The sequence below is a fragment of the Macaca nemestrina genome, chromosome 7 (genome assembly GCF_043159975.1).
Source record: "Macaca nemestrina isolate mMacNem1 chromosome 7, mMacNem.hap1, whole genome shotgun sequence".
NCBI classification, from domain to species: domain Eukaryota; kingdom Metazoa; phylum Chordata; class Mammalia; order Primates; family Cercopithecidae; genus Macaca; species Macaca nemestrina.
In genome coordinates, this window is record NC_092131.1 from 32,885,088 (window position 1) to 32,902,624 (window position 17,537).

Sequence of the window (17,537 nt, forward strand, 5' to 3'; positions counted from 1 at the left end):
TTGGCAGTGACCCAAGGTCAGCATTGGTTTCCCACTATACACACTATAACCTTCTTGTTTCTCTCTTTCATTTAGGGGCCATTAAGTTTAATGATGGCCTGAGCTTACAGGAAAGTTGCCGCCTTATTGAAACTCTGTCCTCATGCCAGCTGCCATTCCAGTGTGCTCACGGGAGACCTTCTATGCTGCCATTAGCTGACATAGACCACTTGGAGCAGGAAAAACAGGTACGTTAATGACTAACAGGAGCAGGAGGGAGCAAAGTTTATCTTCCCTTTCTTTTCTGGCTTTTACTACGCAACTGTAATCTGTCTTAATCCTTTCCAAAATAGGAGAGTTTTGCAAAATCTGCATTGGAAGTTTCACATAAAGCCTCACCGATTTCATTTTCCAGCTCAAATCCAAAATGGAGCTTAGACTGAACTGTCAGGTCACCTACATAAGGGCTTTGTATTTTAAAACTTAACACATGTACAGACTTATGTATCCTGAATATCTATTGCCTGCTGGCCCTAGGTTTGATAATTTGCAGTTCTTCCTAAAGCTACTGAAAGTTGGTAGAAGCACAGCAAATTCACTGTTGGCAATATAGAGCCTCCGCATCCAGTTTCTTGATAGTACCTGCTGGAAATGGTGATCTGTGACTGTACCTGGCCATCCCCAAGGATCTTGAGTTCTAGTTTGAGGATCATCAGACAGTGACCCAAGCTTGGGGATCTCTACATTATGCTTTGGCCCTAATTATCCAGCAACCTGCAAACTACAATGTGGATAATGCAATAAAGGCACAGAATGGCTTAAATTAAGAACCTCTGTCCTTGTTATAATCTTCAATGAAGGAGAACATGGAGAACATAACAGGAATGTCTCTGTTGCTGCTTTCCAAAATCTTTTTTTTTCTCTTTTTTGTTTTTTGAGACGGAGTTTTGCTCTTGTTGCCCAGGCTGGAGTGCAGTGGTGCAATCTCGGCTCACCGCAACCTCCGCCTCCCGGGTTCAAGCAATTCTCCTGCCTCAGCCTCTGGAGTAGCTGGGATTACAGGCATGCGCCACCACGCCCGGCTAATTTTGCATTTTTAGTAGAGACGGGGTTTCTCCATGTTGGTCAGGCTGGTCTCGAACTCCTGACCTCAGGTGATCTGTCCACCTTGGCCTCCCAAAATGCTGGACTATAGGCATGAGCCACCACACCCTGCCCCAGATCTTTTCTCTTGCTAACCTTTACCTGCTAAGGGATATAAAATCTTTTCTTGCATGGAGTTTTCAGGTACTAATGTTTTCTGACTCAACTAGCTGATTTTACTTCATTAAAACCTCTTTGTTTCACAAAGAAAAATACGAAGAAAGTTTTTTTCCATTGCTGAAGAGCTTGGAATCTGGACTTAAAGTTATCAGTCCCCTTTGATCCTTAAAAACATCTATAATCTCCATTGAATCCACAAGTTAGAAATCTAAACAGATTATAACAACCAGACTTTGGAAATATTTGTATGCTACCTACATTTTCTTTTTCTTTTTTTTTCTTTTATTTATTTTTATTTTTTTGAGACGGAGTCTCCCTCTGTTGCCCAGGCTGGAGTGCAGTGGTGCAATCTCAGCTCACCACAACCTCCATCTCCCAGGTTCAAGCAATTCTCCTGCCTCAGCCTCCTGAGTAGCTGGGATTACAGGCGTGCACCACCACGCCCGGCTAATTTTTTTGTATTTTTAGTAGAGACAGGATTTCACCATATTGGCCAGGCTGGTCTCGAACTCCTGACCTTGTGATCCGCCTGCCTCAGCCTCCCAGAGTGCTGGGATTACAGACGTGCACCACCACGCCCAGCTAATTTTTTTTGTATTTTTAGTAGAGACAGGGTTTCACTATGTTGGCCAGGCTGGTCTCAAACTCTTGACCTTGTGATCCGCCTGCCTAGGCCTCCCAGAGTGCTGGGATTACAGGCATGAGCCACTGTGCCCGGCCTATATGCTACCTACATTTTCATGTTGCTAATTGAAGTTATTCTTTCTTCCCACAGATTAAACCCAATCTCGCTAAACTTCGCAAAATGGCCCAGGCCTGGCGTCTCTTTGGAAAAGCAGAGTGTGATACAACGCAGAGCCTGCAGCAATCCATGCCTCCCTGTGAGCCACCATGAGAACAGAATCACTGGTCTAAAGGAACAAAGGGATTTTCACTGTATGCCTCTGAGCAGAGAGCAGCAGCAGCAGGTACCAGCACGGCCCTGACTGAATCAGCCCAGTGTCCCTGAGCAGCTTAGACAACAGGGCTCTTTGTATCAGTATTTCTTGAGCAGATGATTCCTCTAGTTGAGTAGCCAGATGGAATTCAAGCCTAAAGACAGTTCATTCATTTGCATCCATGGACACAGAAGGTTGCCTTTTGCTACTTATTTAATGATAAAATTTAATGATCGTTTGATTGGTTGCTTGGTTTGTTATTTGAAGGGTGTGATTTTTGTTTCTGTACAGTTTTTTTTTCAAGCTTCACATTTGCGTGTATCTAATTCAGCTGATGCTCAAGTCCAAGGGGTAGTCTGCCTTCCCAGGCTGCCCCCAGGGTTTCTCCACTGGTCCTTCCTTTTCCCTTCAGTCTTCTTCACTTCCCTGTGCTGCTGCTTCATGTGCTGCATCTCAGACTTAAAAAGTTTCTCTACTTTCAGTGAAAACACTCTCTAGGGTCTTTCATCAGGCCTTTAGTTATTTTAGGGGTAAAAACTATGGATAAAAAGGACAAGGATAGAACAGAGAAAATTTAAAGTCCTGTTCCAGGTTTTTTGTTTTGTTTTCTTTAAAAACTCAGAGACTGAGGCCGGGCGCGGTGGCTCAAGCCTGTAATCCCAGCACTTTGGGAGGCCGAGACGGGCGGATCACGAGGTCAGGAGATCGAGACCATCCTGGCTAACACGGTGAAACCCTGTCTCTACTAAAAAATACAAAAAACTAGCCAGGCGAGGTGGCAGGCGCCTGTAGTCCCAGCTACTTGGGAGGCTGAGGCAGGAGAATGGCGTGAACCCAGGAGGCGGAGCTTGCAGTGAGCCGAGATCGCGCCACTGCACTCCAGCCTGGGAGACAGAGCGACACTCCGTCTCAAAAAAAAAAAAAAAAAACAAAACTCAGAGACTGATGTTCAATATCCCAAACCAGTAAAATGGAGAAAATACTATGAGCTTGTTTTTTAAAATATGATTTTTTTTTTGGTACTTCATAAAGTATCTCTTTATGTGACAGCAATTGTCATATCAAAACACAGCATATCTATGTTCAACCTAACCAAATATGTTTACACTTTCCCTTTCAGGAGACAAGGGTTCTTTGTGTCCCTTTCAAACAGTATCTTGGTGTTATTACATTATGCCTATCTATTGCCCTTATAATTTCACTTGGGACCAGGACTGATCATTCTGCAAATGCTTGTTATGCCATTCTCAATCTATTTTTCCCACACCTTTTCACATGATTTGTGGTTAATAGGACTCAATAGACTAAAATTGCATAGTAGAAAAAAAAATACAAAAAGCCAGCTGGTAATGTTTATTGCAACAGGGGTGCTATACAATTAGTAAGAGGATGCAATGAGAATTTCTACTTTTGTATTTCCTGACCAGCCTGCTCAAAGTGGCTTTTATATCAATGGATTGATTTTCCTCATTTTTTAATACAGGAAACCAATTCGTGCTCATGGAAGAAAAGTTCCTTTGCCAGCAGCCTTGAAGTGAATCTTACAGGAGCAATGAAAGTATTGCATTCATTAGCATCTGCCCCAGAGAAGGTTCAGGGAAAACCTTCACTTGTTTTCAAGGGGATCCTTGTAGACTTACGTAATTGGAACCCTGAAGAACAGGCCCTACTGTCTAAAAATGGCTTTTATTCTTCTAAATACATATAAACGGGTGTTTTATAGATGGGAAAACATGACCTTAGAAAGGAGGGAGTTTTCAGAGGATTTGCAGGCTGTCAGGGGCTCTGCCTCCAGGCCCAGTGTGGCAGTGTGGCCTCAGGGCCTCCGCCTCCCTGCTTAAGGGCTGCACAGAGGCCAACTGTCCTGGGAGTTGTAAAAATCTTTTCGGGTCAGACCAATTTGAGAGATTTTAAAAAGTGTCTCAATGCCTCTTATGATTTCAGAAGGTTTTGCTATATGTAATCCCAACTACAATTTTCTTGAGAGTAGCAGAGGATTACAAAAAGTCCTCCATAAATTATGTAATTGGCCTTCCTGGCTAGCCTGACTCAAGCAATGTCAGAAATAATTATTCTATTTTCATAATTTATAAGTGTGGGAGCAGGCCTCAGCATTCAAACAACCTGTTAGAGAAAAACATCTAATAGATTACCTTTATCGCCTATTAAGGTTTTATGTTGTTTTTAACTCAGATGCCATAAGAACAAAGATACATGTAATTTATAATAGTAATCATTAATACCTATATTGTGCTTTAAGGTTTACAAAATATTTTTTCTCATACTTTATCTTATTTTAATTTCTTGACAGTCCGTGAGGTAAGGTGGTAGCTTCATCACCATTTTACAAAGTGGGAAACGAAGGCGGAGAACCGTCCTCTTAGGAACCTGGTTGTCCCCCTTTGTATAATAAAACTTCGAAGCTCAGAGCTGTTAACTGGTTTGCTGAAGGCTTAGCTGTGAGAGCCAGAATTCAGACCCAGGTCTGAGTGACTTCAAACTGCACACTCCTTCCCATTATTACCCATATGCTGTCCCTTATATTTTTAATTTATTAGGAATTCATTCATTTATAAACTTGGTGATTCACCTTCATTCGATTCTGGTCACTGAAGGCTTTAGTAACTTCAGAGTAAAACTTGAGAGATGAGATGTGAAATGTAGCCATTCTTGAGAGTTCCTTTTTCTGTAACATTCATCAACACTTCATTGAGAAGTGAAGGTTCCTATGGCTGTCTCTGCCTTCAAGAGGCTTAGCTTTAGTCACTGAGAAAGACAAGGAAACTAACGATAGAATATAGTAGCTTCCTCTGGCGTTAGGTATTACAGAGTCACAGCTAGTGACAGCTAGCCTTTTATTATTGAAAGAAGAGGAGCTAACAGTCCCACTATCAGAATTAATACTAGAGATGGCAATGGGAGCTAGTATCGGAAAAGCTTAAGGCAAAACATAAAGTGTAGGCTAGAATGAAGCTGGAGAATGGGGAGGGGGCTTGGGTAACATCCAGAATCTGGCTGGGGACCTGGAACTACATGAGATGTAAGAATGGAGGGGTTCTAGCAGTAGTCAGAGGTCAGGTACAAATGAACAGCTGGGATCTGGGCACGGCAGACAGTGAAAAAACCCAGGCAAGCAAAACGGTCAGAGCAGGAGGGGGCCCAAGGCCACATTCTTGAGATGTGGAGGGGCTGAGGAGCCATGCCAAGTGAGAACAGATGCAGCTCAGCAGTTCCTAGCAAGCCCTGACAAGCCAGCTCAGCTGAAGCTTCGGGTGGGAGCCAGTCATGGCACAGTGGAGTGAAGGAAGAGCAGTTTCAGGCACCCAGAACCTGACCCCCACGACTTGTTTTCCACCTGAAGAGCCACCCATTCCATCCAAACCCTTTGCAAAAGTCTGCTAACAGAGAGAACCGGCCAGTATGCTGGCCACTCACGATCATGCCCGTCTGTCTTTACCCTCTAAGCTGAAGCTGCGCGTCAACGGTGAAATGGCAAAAAGGTGGGTCCAGAAGAGGGGAAAAGAAGGAAGTCTGGGAAAACAAAATGCTGAAGAATCTGGACCAAATAAACCCTTCCTTCCTTCTTCCTTCCATCCCTCTCTTCATCATTCAGCAAATCTTCAGTGAGTTCCCTTCTGAATGTATTGTATCAGAACTTGTGCAGGATATAAAGGGAAAAAAACAGGTTATCACATGGTTTAGGATGTTTCCAACCCTTGCATCATTTTCACCGCAGGCCCATTAGTTACAGAGCACTCAGTCTTACCCAGAAGCATCGGATCTAGTCCAGGCAACCGGATCCAAGTGTGTGGGAATCGCAGTGTGCTGCATGTGGGAATCTATCAGGCCAGCATGACTTCAGCAGCAGCCTGCAGAAGTGGGATTTGGCCAGTCTTGCCTGACTCTGGCCTTACAACTTGCTCTTATCTACTTCCAAAGTAAGGAGTGCCCCATGATGGGCCAAGCAGTCCAAAAAAAAGTGGCTTGGAGTTAGCTACCGCAGTTAGCAGTTTCTCATTATTCAACATTGCATTACCTCTTTTTCACATTAGTTAACTGCAGAATTTTATTTTCATGTATTTGTTATCTTTCCAACCCCAGTGTTGTAGGAAGAATATTACATATAAATGATGACTTAGGAATCTTGTCAAATTTTTGTTTCTTCAGCACTAAGTAGCTTATTTTCTAGGCAGGTCTTAATTCTAAATGTAACATGCTTGAAAAAAACACTATTGAAAGGATCCATCTCTTCAGCATAGAATTTAATATACATATCAGGCAATCACCATCTCAAGCATGATTAGACTCAAGCGCTGCCCTCCATTGTGTGAGGGATGCCAGGAAACTGGAAGCTTAGACTTTAGCTCTTTATTATTAAGTTGGTGCAAAAGTAATTGCAGTTTTTACCATTAATAATAATAGTTGCCTAGCCATTGTGCAGTACCTTGCAAGAGCTCTTTGGCAAATGAAAGAATAATTCAAAGCAAAGTAGGCCAGATATAAAACACTTCCAAATCACATTTCAAAATTGTCCTTTCGTGTCAACTAGGTGCATGTCTGCTAAGGGAGTTTTTGCAAGGACAGGTGGATAGTATGAGGCCTTTACAATAATCACATTACCATCTGGTACTATCTATATGGCAGAGCCGTTCTGATGTAGTTGTATTATCACAGATCATTACAGAGTATGCCAGTCATTCCATGATGGGACTGTGACTGGCAGCCTTTCTTAGCCCAAAGACTGATGCAACAGATTGCTTTGAGAAATAGTTTTGAAGCACATCCATGAAACATATGATCCTATGGGTACCAGCATTGATTTCTTTGAGGTATCGTTTTACACTTCAGTTTTTCCTGGTAGAGTATTTTTCTGAGACGTCTCTTCTGAGGCTAAATTAGGAATTTCTGTTCCTTCTTCAAGTTCCAAGAATTGTGCCTCTCCTGCCCTCTGCCCAGACTGGAAGATAGAAACCGTGGGAAAAAAAGTGTCTTTACAAACTGCAGTTATCTAACTTGGTTTATTTAACATATTCAGGAAGACTTTCACATCCATGGAATCCTAGTTCTATTAATTCTCTCCAAGCTACAACAGTTGTTTTTTTGTTTGGTTTTTTTTTTCGAGTTTCTCGGTTCTGCCAGCAAGGCAGGGGTGGGAGGTGGGCACCCCTGATACCAGTGCTGACAGGTAGTGAGTTGACGTGGAACTTCTGTTTCCTCCTGTTCAGTTCAGGTTCTCTCTTTCTCAAATAGGGAAACAAAGAGAGGGGAAATAGGAAGATGAGCCTTAATAGGGTTTACTTAATTGGGGGCATAAAGGTTCTAAAAAGTATGCATTCCTGCAGTTCTGTTCTTAGCACTGTAAAAGCTGATCAGAAAGAGAGCTTCTACCCTTATAACCTTCATCCATCTCAGTCATGCCTGGGAAGGATGTTGGTGCTAATTTTAGACACAGAGACTAAGATAGACAAAGGACAAGTATCATAAAGCATTTTTGGAGCCAGGAACAGATTTAAGTTCCTTGCCTCACTGCTGCTCTTACTCCAAACCACACAATTGTACCCAAGTGAATTGCTGTTAGAATTGGTGCCTTTGGAGGAGACAATTGCTTGTAATTGGTAGCTACAAGCCACTTCACTGAGAAAGCATGGGGTCTTAGATGCTTTAAGAAATAATAGAAAGACTGAGCCTGAGTGAGTCAGGCTCTTCTGAGTCATACAGTTTTTAGGTCAGTGTAAAATACTGACTTTCTGAGGTCTTACTTTTTTCCCTCTGGAAGACCTAAAGCAAAGATCTCTCTCAAAGAGGTATTAAAGAATAGAGGCCTTTCCCTCAGAACCTACTTCTGCCCAGTGTTCACCAAAACGTGGTTTCAAATCACCTGTTCAAAGCCCACAGGGTGCTTATTTGTTAAACATGCAGATTCTTAGTGCTCCCTCCACCCACACAGACACTGCACAAGAGGCCCTGCTTTGGACCACTAGTTCCTAAACATGGCAGAAAATCTGGATCACCTGGGAGACTTTTTAGGTTAAAAACCGGAAACCGTATGTAAGCATAAACATGTCAACAAAATGAGAGGATGTCCCTCTGCTTGCCGTGCTTGGTATTTTACTTCTATACTGTTTCCCTATACGTGTACATATAATTTTGTTTTGTTTTTGTCAGACAGAGTCTCACCCACTCTTGCCCAGGCTAAAGTGCAGTGGCCCAATGGCACTGCTCACTGCAGCCTCCACTTCCCCAGTTCAGACTCCCGAGTAGCTGGGACTACAGGTACCCGCAACCACACCTGGCTAACTTTTGTATTTTTAGTGGAGACTAAAAATTTTATTATAGTATTTTAGTTTCACGATTTTGACCACGCTGGTCTCAAACTCCTGACCTCAAGTGATCTGCCCTCCTTGGCCTCCCAAAGTGCTCGGATTATAGGTATGAGCCAGTGCGCCCGGCCAGTGTCGTTTTGTTTTCATGAAATGAGTCCATATTATGCACATTGCTCTGCAGCTTTTGTTTTTCCCAGCTTGTTTTTAACAGAGTATCAAATGGACTTCCTTGCAAATCTGTCCTATTAACATGAGGATCACAACTCAGATGCCTACAGGGGTTAGGCAGACAACATAAATGAGTTAAATGGATCCAGTAGGAACTGCAGAAAACTGGAGATGTTTCCTCTTACTGCGTCAGACATTACCCAACCGCAAACTAACTACTGCCATTTGGAAATGTTGGCCCAGAGCTGCCAAATTTGAGTTTTCAAGAAGAGCAAGATATCTGAATTTTTGAAATGTGCAATCTCCAGATTTTTAAATATTGATAACAAATTCACATTAAATGCAGTGAACCAGCCCAAATGTCTTCAATCCAGACACTGCCCCTCCAGCCATCCTTCTGAAATTTCTATTGCCATGTATAATGTTCCACAGTGTAACTGTCAATACTTACTCAACATTTCTCCTATTGCTGGACACTTAGGCTCTGACATTACAACTACTACACTCTGTATAAATCTTTGTGCTTATACAAATATGGAAATACAGCTTCCAAATTGCCCTCTAAAAGGTTGTACCAATTTATAGTCTTATAAACACTGCATGAGACTATCCTTTTCTGGGAAGCTTTAAACAGATTCCCAGGTGGTAACCCAGAGATCAGATGCAGTAGGTCTAAGATGAAACCCAAGACTGTGTGAGTGACCGGAATGACTCAGGTGATTCTGATGATCAGAGAGGTTTTGGAACTACCGTTTTAGCCTATTAACAAGCTGTTTGGGGCCATGAGCAGTGAATTGTAGAAGAAACTGTACTTTCATTTGTACTTCTGTTTTTTAATTTTATTTAGAGACAGGGTCTTGCTCTATCATCCCGGGAGTGCAGTGGTACAATCATAGCTCACTGAAGCTTGAACTCATGGGCTCAAGTGATCCTCCCACCTCAGCCTCCAGAATAGCAAGGCCACAGGTATGTGCCACCATGTCTGGCTAATTTAAAAAAAAAAAAAATTTGTAGAGACAGGATCTTGCTATGTTGCCAGGCTAATCTCAAACTCCAGGCCTCAAACAATCCTCCCACCTCAGCTTCCCAAAGTGCCAGGATTACAAATGGGAGCCACTGCATCTGGCCACTACTTCCATGTTGTACACTTTTCCTGCTAACTACAGCCCTCTATGCAAACACAAAAAAGGCTCTGCTACTGCTGTTTCAAGCAGTTCTGTCAGAGTAGGACAACAAATAAACCAACTATGGAACCTTCAAGTGGCTTTTATTGGCAGAGCCTAGAAGAAGTGTTGTAGCCATTTCAGAGCAAAAATCTGTATCCCAGCAAGGTATTCAGTGTTATGTTTAACACACTACTGAACCAGAAAGTTTAAGTTCCTGACACAGACGCAACCAGGTCACTAAAAGGCTCCTAAATCAACAGGTTAAGCCCCGCTGCTGTGTTAAGATCTCAAAGGTAAGACACAGTCCTGGATGTGTGCCCTTGATACAGGGTGACTAAAAAGGCAGGCAACAGTATCAAGGATTTTTTTTAGGTGTACTCCTGTACACTCCCACATTGCAAGGATGTGTTTCAGCAGCAGCACTCAAGTCTCCTCTTCATTCTGTATCTGCCTAACAATCTCTGCTTAGGACAAGTATGGTCGTCATAAAACATGATCATCAGGATGGTAGAGTTCACTCATCAGGCGGTAGATGTAGGAAGGTGCATTCCCACCAATGTTGGAGATAAAGAGGGTAATGAGCTCTGGTGGGACGTAGTCAAACACAGGGCAATGCACGCTGACCTTCTCCAGAATGTCCCCTGAAAGGCAAGCACACGTGCTAAAGGTAAAACTGAGCCTCCCTCTCTCATAATTAAGTAGCATATAGATTCCAGCCTCGAGAATGCAGGCATATTAGCTCCCCACGGATGGGAAGCTATGAAAAAATGCAAACCAGAAGAGATGACTTCAGATCATGACAACCCCTGCTTACAACTCTTCCGTGCCTCTGCACAGCCCTTAGAATAAAATTCAAACTCAGGACTGAAATTTAAGATCTGGGCCCTCCCTGCCACACCACATGAATTACAATTTGGACCACTCTTCCCCTTGCTCATTACTGTCTAGCCATGTATGCCATCCTTTTCTAACTGGCTAAGCCCCCTGCACCAGCTCATGGAAAACTCTATGATCTTCATATGGTGGACTGTATTCATTCAGGACTCAGATGAAATGTCATCTCATTAAGACCCTTCCTCAATCTCAGTTAGGCCCCTAGCCACTTTCTATCACATCAGCCTTGCTTGTCCTCAGGCATCCCATGACCTGATACTTTCTCATCTGTCTTCCACAATAGAATGTGTGGGAACAAGGCCTTATCTTTTTCATTCATTGTTATATCTTCAGTGCCTAGAAGAGTGCTGGATACACTGTAGGTGCTCAGTAACTATTTCCTGAAGAATGAATGTTTATTTAAATAAAGGGATGAAGTCATTCAACTTCCAAGAGGAACTAGAACCCCAACTACTATGCGTTGCTCTCAGAGGGTGTATAAGGCCACCCTTGCTGATGAGGCTGCAGGCATAATGAGCTGAGCTGCTGCCTTCAGAAGAAGCCAGATTAAAGAACCCTAACACATGAGATTATCCAGGCTACAGGCAAGTTTTCTAAGTAGGAACATTTCACAGCCTGCTTCCTTTGGGAGTCAATTTACCAAAATGACTCCTTATATAGCAGGAAAACAGGTACATTTTCCCAACTGGTTGTTGATATCTCAAAGAGCATGCAAAGCCAAACCCAGACAATGCTAGATGATCCAACCCACAGTAGCCCCAACAAATCTAAAATACATTCGTCTCAGAACAAATTAACATGGACTTGATCAGGTCCTCAAGCACTTTGAGCTGCTAAAGAAAACAGTCCCCCCAAGAAGTATGATAAAAAACACAACCTGACAGCATTCAGTTCTACTGACCAACAAAACGACAAAAAGACCAAAACACATGCACGCACAAACCCCAAATACACACAACACATGCACGCATGCGCACATGCACACACAGCTTTTGTACCTTCTGTGAATGGCAGGACTTCTTCAGGAGCCACAAACTTATGAAATGAGTCTTCTTCATTGGGGAACTAGAAAGGAAAAAATTTTTAAAAACTAGAGACCCAGCAATTCCACTCCTAGATATGTACCCTAGAGAAATGAAAACATATGTTCACACAGAAAATTTATACACAGATGCTTATAGCATGATTATTCACAAAAGCCAAAAGGTGGAACCAACCCAAATGCCCATAAACAGATGAATGGATTAAATTGTGGTATGTTCATATAATGGAATATTATTCAGCCTCGAAAGGAAATTCTGACATTACAACATGGATGAACTTTGAAAACATCGTGCTAAGTGAAAAAAGTCAGGCACAACATGTCACGTATTATATGATTCCTTTTATACAAAATGGACAAATCCATAGAGACAGGAGCAGATTAGAGGAGATGGGGAGAAGGAGAAATAGGGAGAGATTACTTAATGGGTACAGGGAGTTTTTCTAGAGTGGAGAAAAAGTTTTGAAACTAGAGAGTGGTGGTTGTACAATGCTGTGAATGTACTAGATACCACTAAATTGTATACTTTAAAATGGTTAATTGTATGTTATGTGAATTTCACCTCAATTTAAAAAATAGAGACTATAAATAGTTTGATGTTTTCAAAGCAAATAGCTTCTATCACTGATGAAATGTCTCTTCACTTAGTCCCTGCTTGTATTCAGGTTACAAAGGACAGGCCCTGCAACAATAACAAAACTGATTCTATGATCCTAGTGTCAACCTGCTTGGCATTTTCAGAAATGGTCAGGTGACGGGGAGTGGTGACAATCGTAAGGAAAGGACCTTTCCCAACTACATATTGTCCTCACAATCTTGCCTTCCTAAAGCTGGCAGCTTAGAACTCTCAACTATTTTACTGAATCAAGACTTCTGTGGTTCTTTCCAGCCTCCACTGGATGTAATCCATTGAGTAAATGCAGATAAATGGAGGCCCTGGAGTGAGTTGGTTGAAGTCCCAGAGTTCAAGCCTACCCTTTGGCTTCCTTCTTTCTGCTGGCTTCTAGCTAGAGACAGACACACATACCTGTGGGGAAAGTTTGAACATAGGTGCACAGACGATGAGTGGGGTGGAATGGTGTTTTGCTGCCAGTGCCAAAGTGTGAGTTCCTGTCACAGCTCTCAGGGCACCATTGGCCAGGATGGTCTTCGTGCCAATGATTACCTTTGAGACAAGAAGAAAAATGTGAGTCATCCTGGGGGTGGAGCCTTAAAAGGGCCACTGGCCACAAAAAGCTGAATGCTCAGGCCTCAGAATGGTATCGTGAGGGGTCACAGACTGGTAGAGGGGAAGGGATCCCTGGCTTAGTACAAGTTCTGGCTTAAAAGTAGGTTGCCAAGGAAAGAATGAATGTAAAATGGGACAAGAAACTGCAAAACCTACTGCTCTCAGTCCCATATTTTCTGGAAATTGAGAGGCCATACCTTCTGAGAAGCCAGGAACCTTTTTCATTCACTATCCGCAACTGCCAAGCTCTTTGAGCATAAGGCAGGAGCCCTGTAGCCAATCCCTAGCAACTGACACTCTTGCTTTAGTTCTATTTAATACTTCATTCTTTTCAATGCTTCAACCAAATTTAGAGGCTACTCCAAGAGAGGAACAATGATGCAGAAAAAGGGAAAAGAAATTCAGTATGTACTTTGAAAGGTGCTAGAAACTTCTCTCACCATGGATATTACAGGAGATAAAAATCAGTTTTAGAAACATAACCTTCATGAATTCAACATAAGTCCAAATATGCCCACCTTGTTGACTCTTGACATAACAGCAAAAATGGCAGCATCAGTCATGACAGTTGTCTCAATACCTGCTTTGGACAAATTCACAGCCATTTCATGACCCTGCAATGGGAGGGAAAGGCTGATTCTAAGAGAAAGAGTGAGAAATAGTGAAGAGTGCTCTCAAATGTAACTGGATCTGGGGAATTGTGTGATATGGGCATATCCAGCACATAATTTCCAACAGATAACTCATTTTTCGGACAACTAAGTTTTTGGACTATCATAGCTCTGGTAAGCTGTAGGGAAGCCCAGGGGAAGCTAATAAATGTCTAGTGCTCCAGCCACAAAACTGGAAATACAACGTGCGTGTATAACATAATCACGATTGCTGACAAGATAGCTCCTGGCTCATTATTTTAAAACATCCTGCATCCTTACATATTTCCTTTTTGAGACCTATTATTTACTTAGGATCGAGTGAGGTCAGACCAAGCATCAGTCATCCCCAAGGTAATTTATCCTGCTTTGATTCCTAAAAGAACCAACCTATGTTTCCTTGGACCCAGCAGTTCACCACCTTTTTTTTTTTTTTTTTTTTTGAGACACAGTCTTGCTCTGTGGTACAGGTTGGAGTGCAGTGGCGCTATCTTGGCTCATTGCAACCTCTGCTTTCCAGGTTCAAGCAATTCTCCTGCCTCAACCTCCAGAGTAGCTGGGATTACAGGCATGCACCAGCATGCCCAGCGAATTTTTGTATTTTTAGTAGAGATGGGGTTTCGTCGTGTTGGCCAGGCTGCTCTCGAACTCCTGACCTCAGGTGATCCGCCCGCCTCAGTCTCCCAAAGTGCTGGGATTACGGGCGTGAACCACCACTCCCAGTCCCAACTTTCTTAAACCACTATTTAAGAATGTTCACAGGGCGAACACCTTGAAAATTCCCTTAATGTTTTAGTTTATCTTCTCAGTGTCTCAAAGTCTTGCTTATCAATTCGAGGTTGGAATGGCCCTGCCCATCCTTTGTTTATTTCTTCTTCATTTTCCATTTTTCTTAGTAGCAGCTACAGCAGTCTCCTTACCTGGCAGAAAGGAGCGCACTCTGCTACAATGACATGGAATTTCCTCTTTCGGGCAGCCTCTTGGAGGAAGGCCTCTACTGTTCGGGAGAAGCCAATGGTCATGATCACCTCATTGGAGTGAATGTGCTCCAGAGCCTGGGCTGCAATGTTCTCCGTTGTCCCTTCTGTAAGAACAGTTTGGAAAAATATATATATATCTATATGTCTATATATATATGAAATTGCTATGCTATATCACAAACACACATTATGAGTGTACGGAAAAAGATGTCTGCCCTTCAGATGCACTGCCAACCCAGCAGACCCTGGTACCACAGGGTTAATGTGCTTAAAGTGAAATGTCACAATTTTTTTTTTTTTTTGAGACGGAGTCTCGCTCTGCCGCCCAGGCTGGAGTGCAGTGGCCGGATCTCAGCTCACTGCAAGCTCCGCCTCCCGGGTTCCCGCCATTCTCCTGCCTCAGCCTCCCGAGTAGTTGGGACTACAGGCGCCCGCCACCGCGCCCGGCTAGTTTTTTGTATTTTTTAGTAGAGACGGGGTTTCACCGTGTTAGCCAGGATGGTCTCGATCTCCTGACCTCGTGATCCGCCTGTCTCGGCCTCCCAAAGTGCTGGGATTACAGGTTTGAGCCACCGCGCCCGGCCAATTTTTTTTTTTTTTTTTTTTTTTTTTTTTTTTAATAGAGATAGGGTCCCACTATGTTGCCCAGGCTGGTTTTGAACTCCTGGTCGCAAGCAATCCACTCACCTTGGCCTCCCAAAGTTGTGGGATTACAGGTGTGAGCCACCACGCCCAGCTATGTCACAATTTCTTAAAAGCCCCACTCTGGGATTTTCTGCCTGCCCTCTTCCAGAAGTACCCCTATCTATCAACCACTTCTGTCACTACAGAGCTCCTTACAACCGATTTTGAAGACAGTGAATTCAGCCAAGGAATGGCAATCTGGGAAATCCTAAAGTGCTGAGAATCGGGTAAACAGAGCTTCTGCCTAAAAGAACTCTTCCTTCAAAAGGTGGCCACAACACTTCTACGTGAGAGAGAATGGCCAGAGAAGAAAAACGGGGGAGGAATTTGGAAGCAGCTTCTGCATCATCTGATTATAATGAATATCTGCAAGTCACCTGGACCGCAATGACAAGGGGGATAGAAATGGTATACGTGTACGTGTGTATAAAAATTCAGAGATAGTGAAGGAGGCCTTTCGACCTGGTTCTCTAGGGAGTTCATCTTCTTTACAATGAAAATAAAACTCTGTCCTAATAAAGTCTGTGCCACTCCACAGACTTGCAGTCTATCAAGGGTTGGCCTGTAAGGAAAAGTAGAGAGGGTTACTTTGGTCCCATCACCTGTTGCAACATTTCCTAATCAGGAAAGAGGACAAACCTCTGAGAACCAGAAGACTGGTAATATCCCATCTCTGCTAATGAACAACCTTCAGGGGCTTCTGTTCCCTTATTTGCCTGTGACCAGTCCCATTTTCCCAGCGATCAGGCCTCTTACCCAGCTCCACTAGCAGCTCATTAATCGCCTCAATGATGTTGGAGTGGAGTTGGGCATAATGGAAGCTGAAATCCTCGTTCAGGCCTCCGGACGTCAACAGTTTGTGCAGGGACTCCTGCTGATCACTCTCGTCGCTGCGTCCATGGAGTCTATAGAGGCAACAAGACCCAAAGAGAGAGGTGGGGAGGAGGAGTGGTCAGGCAGGTAACAAGGGCTGCTCAGCTCCAGTAAAGTCTCCGAGCAGGGAGAGGGGCCCGTGGAAAAAGTGTCACTGGATCCAACCCGGAGCCCAGGACGTGAGCCTGACCTGCCATACTCCTCCCGGATAATCTTGAGCACTCTCCGCACCATGTTGCCCACGGTGGTCTCGGAGGGCTGAGCGGCCGTCATCCTCCTGCCCTCTCTGCGGATCAGCTCCATCAGCTCCCCTACAGTCCAAAAGAGAGAGGATAAGAGGAGCCAACGCGAAGTGAGGCCTGGGAAACTTTCAGCCTTGGGATCGGGAACAGACAGGGGCCGGGTTCGCTGACGGAGGCAGGCCGGCCTCACCCGCGTTGCTCCAGCGGTGGTCCGTGATGATCTGGCGTAGCAGCCCCAGGGTCTCCCGAGCCATTTCCTCGGAGCTGCGCGGCCCACCACCCCGCTTCAGGGTCTCCACGAAGCTCTCGATCCTCTCTGACAACTCCGAGCCCTTCGCTGCTGATCCCGGCATCTCTAAGGTAGCTGCCTTCAGCCTTCACCGGCGGAATCCACACCTGCCAGACCACACAGTTTGCACTTCCGGGGCGGGGGAGGTCGGCTTCCGCCGTGAGGGGAGGGGGGAAACCACAAGTTTGAGGGGAAGCAGGCCACGCCCCTCGTTGCCACTCTCCCGCCCCCTTCCTCTGCCTGAGCCAATCATAGACGTGGGGCTCGGGTGGTTCAGTTACAACCGGGCCCGCGCGCCTCGGGGGCTGCAGGCTAGGAAGCGGCCTTTCTTGGCTCAGCCGACGGTGAACGGAAGTAACCCGTCCGGCCTGTAGAGGGTGGCTGGTCCCGTTGCTATGGGAGCAGCAAGTCTCTACGAGCCCCTCACCGCGACTTAAGGCTACACTGAAGAAGTTGCGGCACTCCATCCTGTCTTCCCAGGTGACCGCCCGAGCTGTCACTCCTGAGTGTCAGCTGACACTGACCAGGGTCGGCTGCCCCTTGGGCAGATGTCTCACTTTTGTTCTGTTACATTACTTGGTACCGTTTGCGCCTGTATCTAGTAGGTTCATCTCTCTGAAAACAAGGATCATATCTTTTGTTGCTTTTGTATTCTCAAGGCCTAACACGTCTAATAGAAGATAGCGAAATTAAGAGATGAGGAAGACTACGAACCATTAAGGAGATTCAAAGTGGGAGCCAATACAGAAGCAAAGATAACATCCTCCGATTTGGACAGAATTGTCCTCCTACAGAGAGGCCAGAGAGTATAACATAAT

General features: G+C 44.2%; 2 protein-coding genes across 9 annotated transcripts in view; one reads left to right on the top strand and one right to left on the bottom strand.

The window, feature by feature from the left end:
* The window catches only part of LOC105495781 (mutL homolog 3), a 35,965-nt gene extending 33,544 nt beyond the window's left edge, over window positions 1-2,421 (top strand). For all 5 annotated transcript variants that reach the window (XM_071099824.1, XM_071099821.1, XM_071099822.1 and 2 more), the window contains 2 exons: window positions 76-227; window positions 2,018-2,421. In XM_071099824.1, coding sequence (XP_070955925.1) covers window positions 76-227; window positions 2,018-2,137 — 272 coding nt within the window. In that variant the 3' untranslated portion in view covers window positions 2,138-2,421. The remainder of the gene's footprint in view (window positions 1-75; window positions 228-2,017) is intronic.
* A 4,004-nt stretch (window positions 2,422-6,425) lies between these two features.
* Window positions 6,426-16,866, bottom strand: LOC105495779 (eukaryotic translation initiation factor 2B subunit beta). 4 transcript variants are annotated; one of them, XM_011765517.3, is made up of 8 exons: window positions 16,621-16,866; window positions 16,379-16,499; window positions 16,072-16,220; window positions 14,572-14,735; window positions 13,520-13,615; window positions 12,801-12,938; window positions 11,730-11,796; window positions 6,426-7,137 (listed from the first exon to the last, which is right to left on the bottom strand). In XM_011765517.3, exons 1-8 carry the CDS (start codon window positions 16,781-16,783, stop codon window positions 7,097-7,099), a joined length of 939 nt encoding a protein of 312 aa, XP_011763819.1. In that variant the 5' UTR covers window positions 16,784-16,866; the 3' UTR covers window positions 6,426-7,096. The 4 variants fall into 4 exon arrangements, with proteins under 4 accessions (XP_011763819.1, XP_011763821.1, XP_011763820.1 ...); XM_011765519.3 differs by lacking the exon at window positions 6,426-7,137 and adding an exon at window positions 7,183-7,417; XM_011765518.3 differs by lacking the exon at window positions 6,426-7,137 and adding an exon at window positions 7,183-7,421.
* Between the last annotated feature and the right edge of the window lie 671 nt (window positions 16,867-17,537).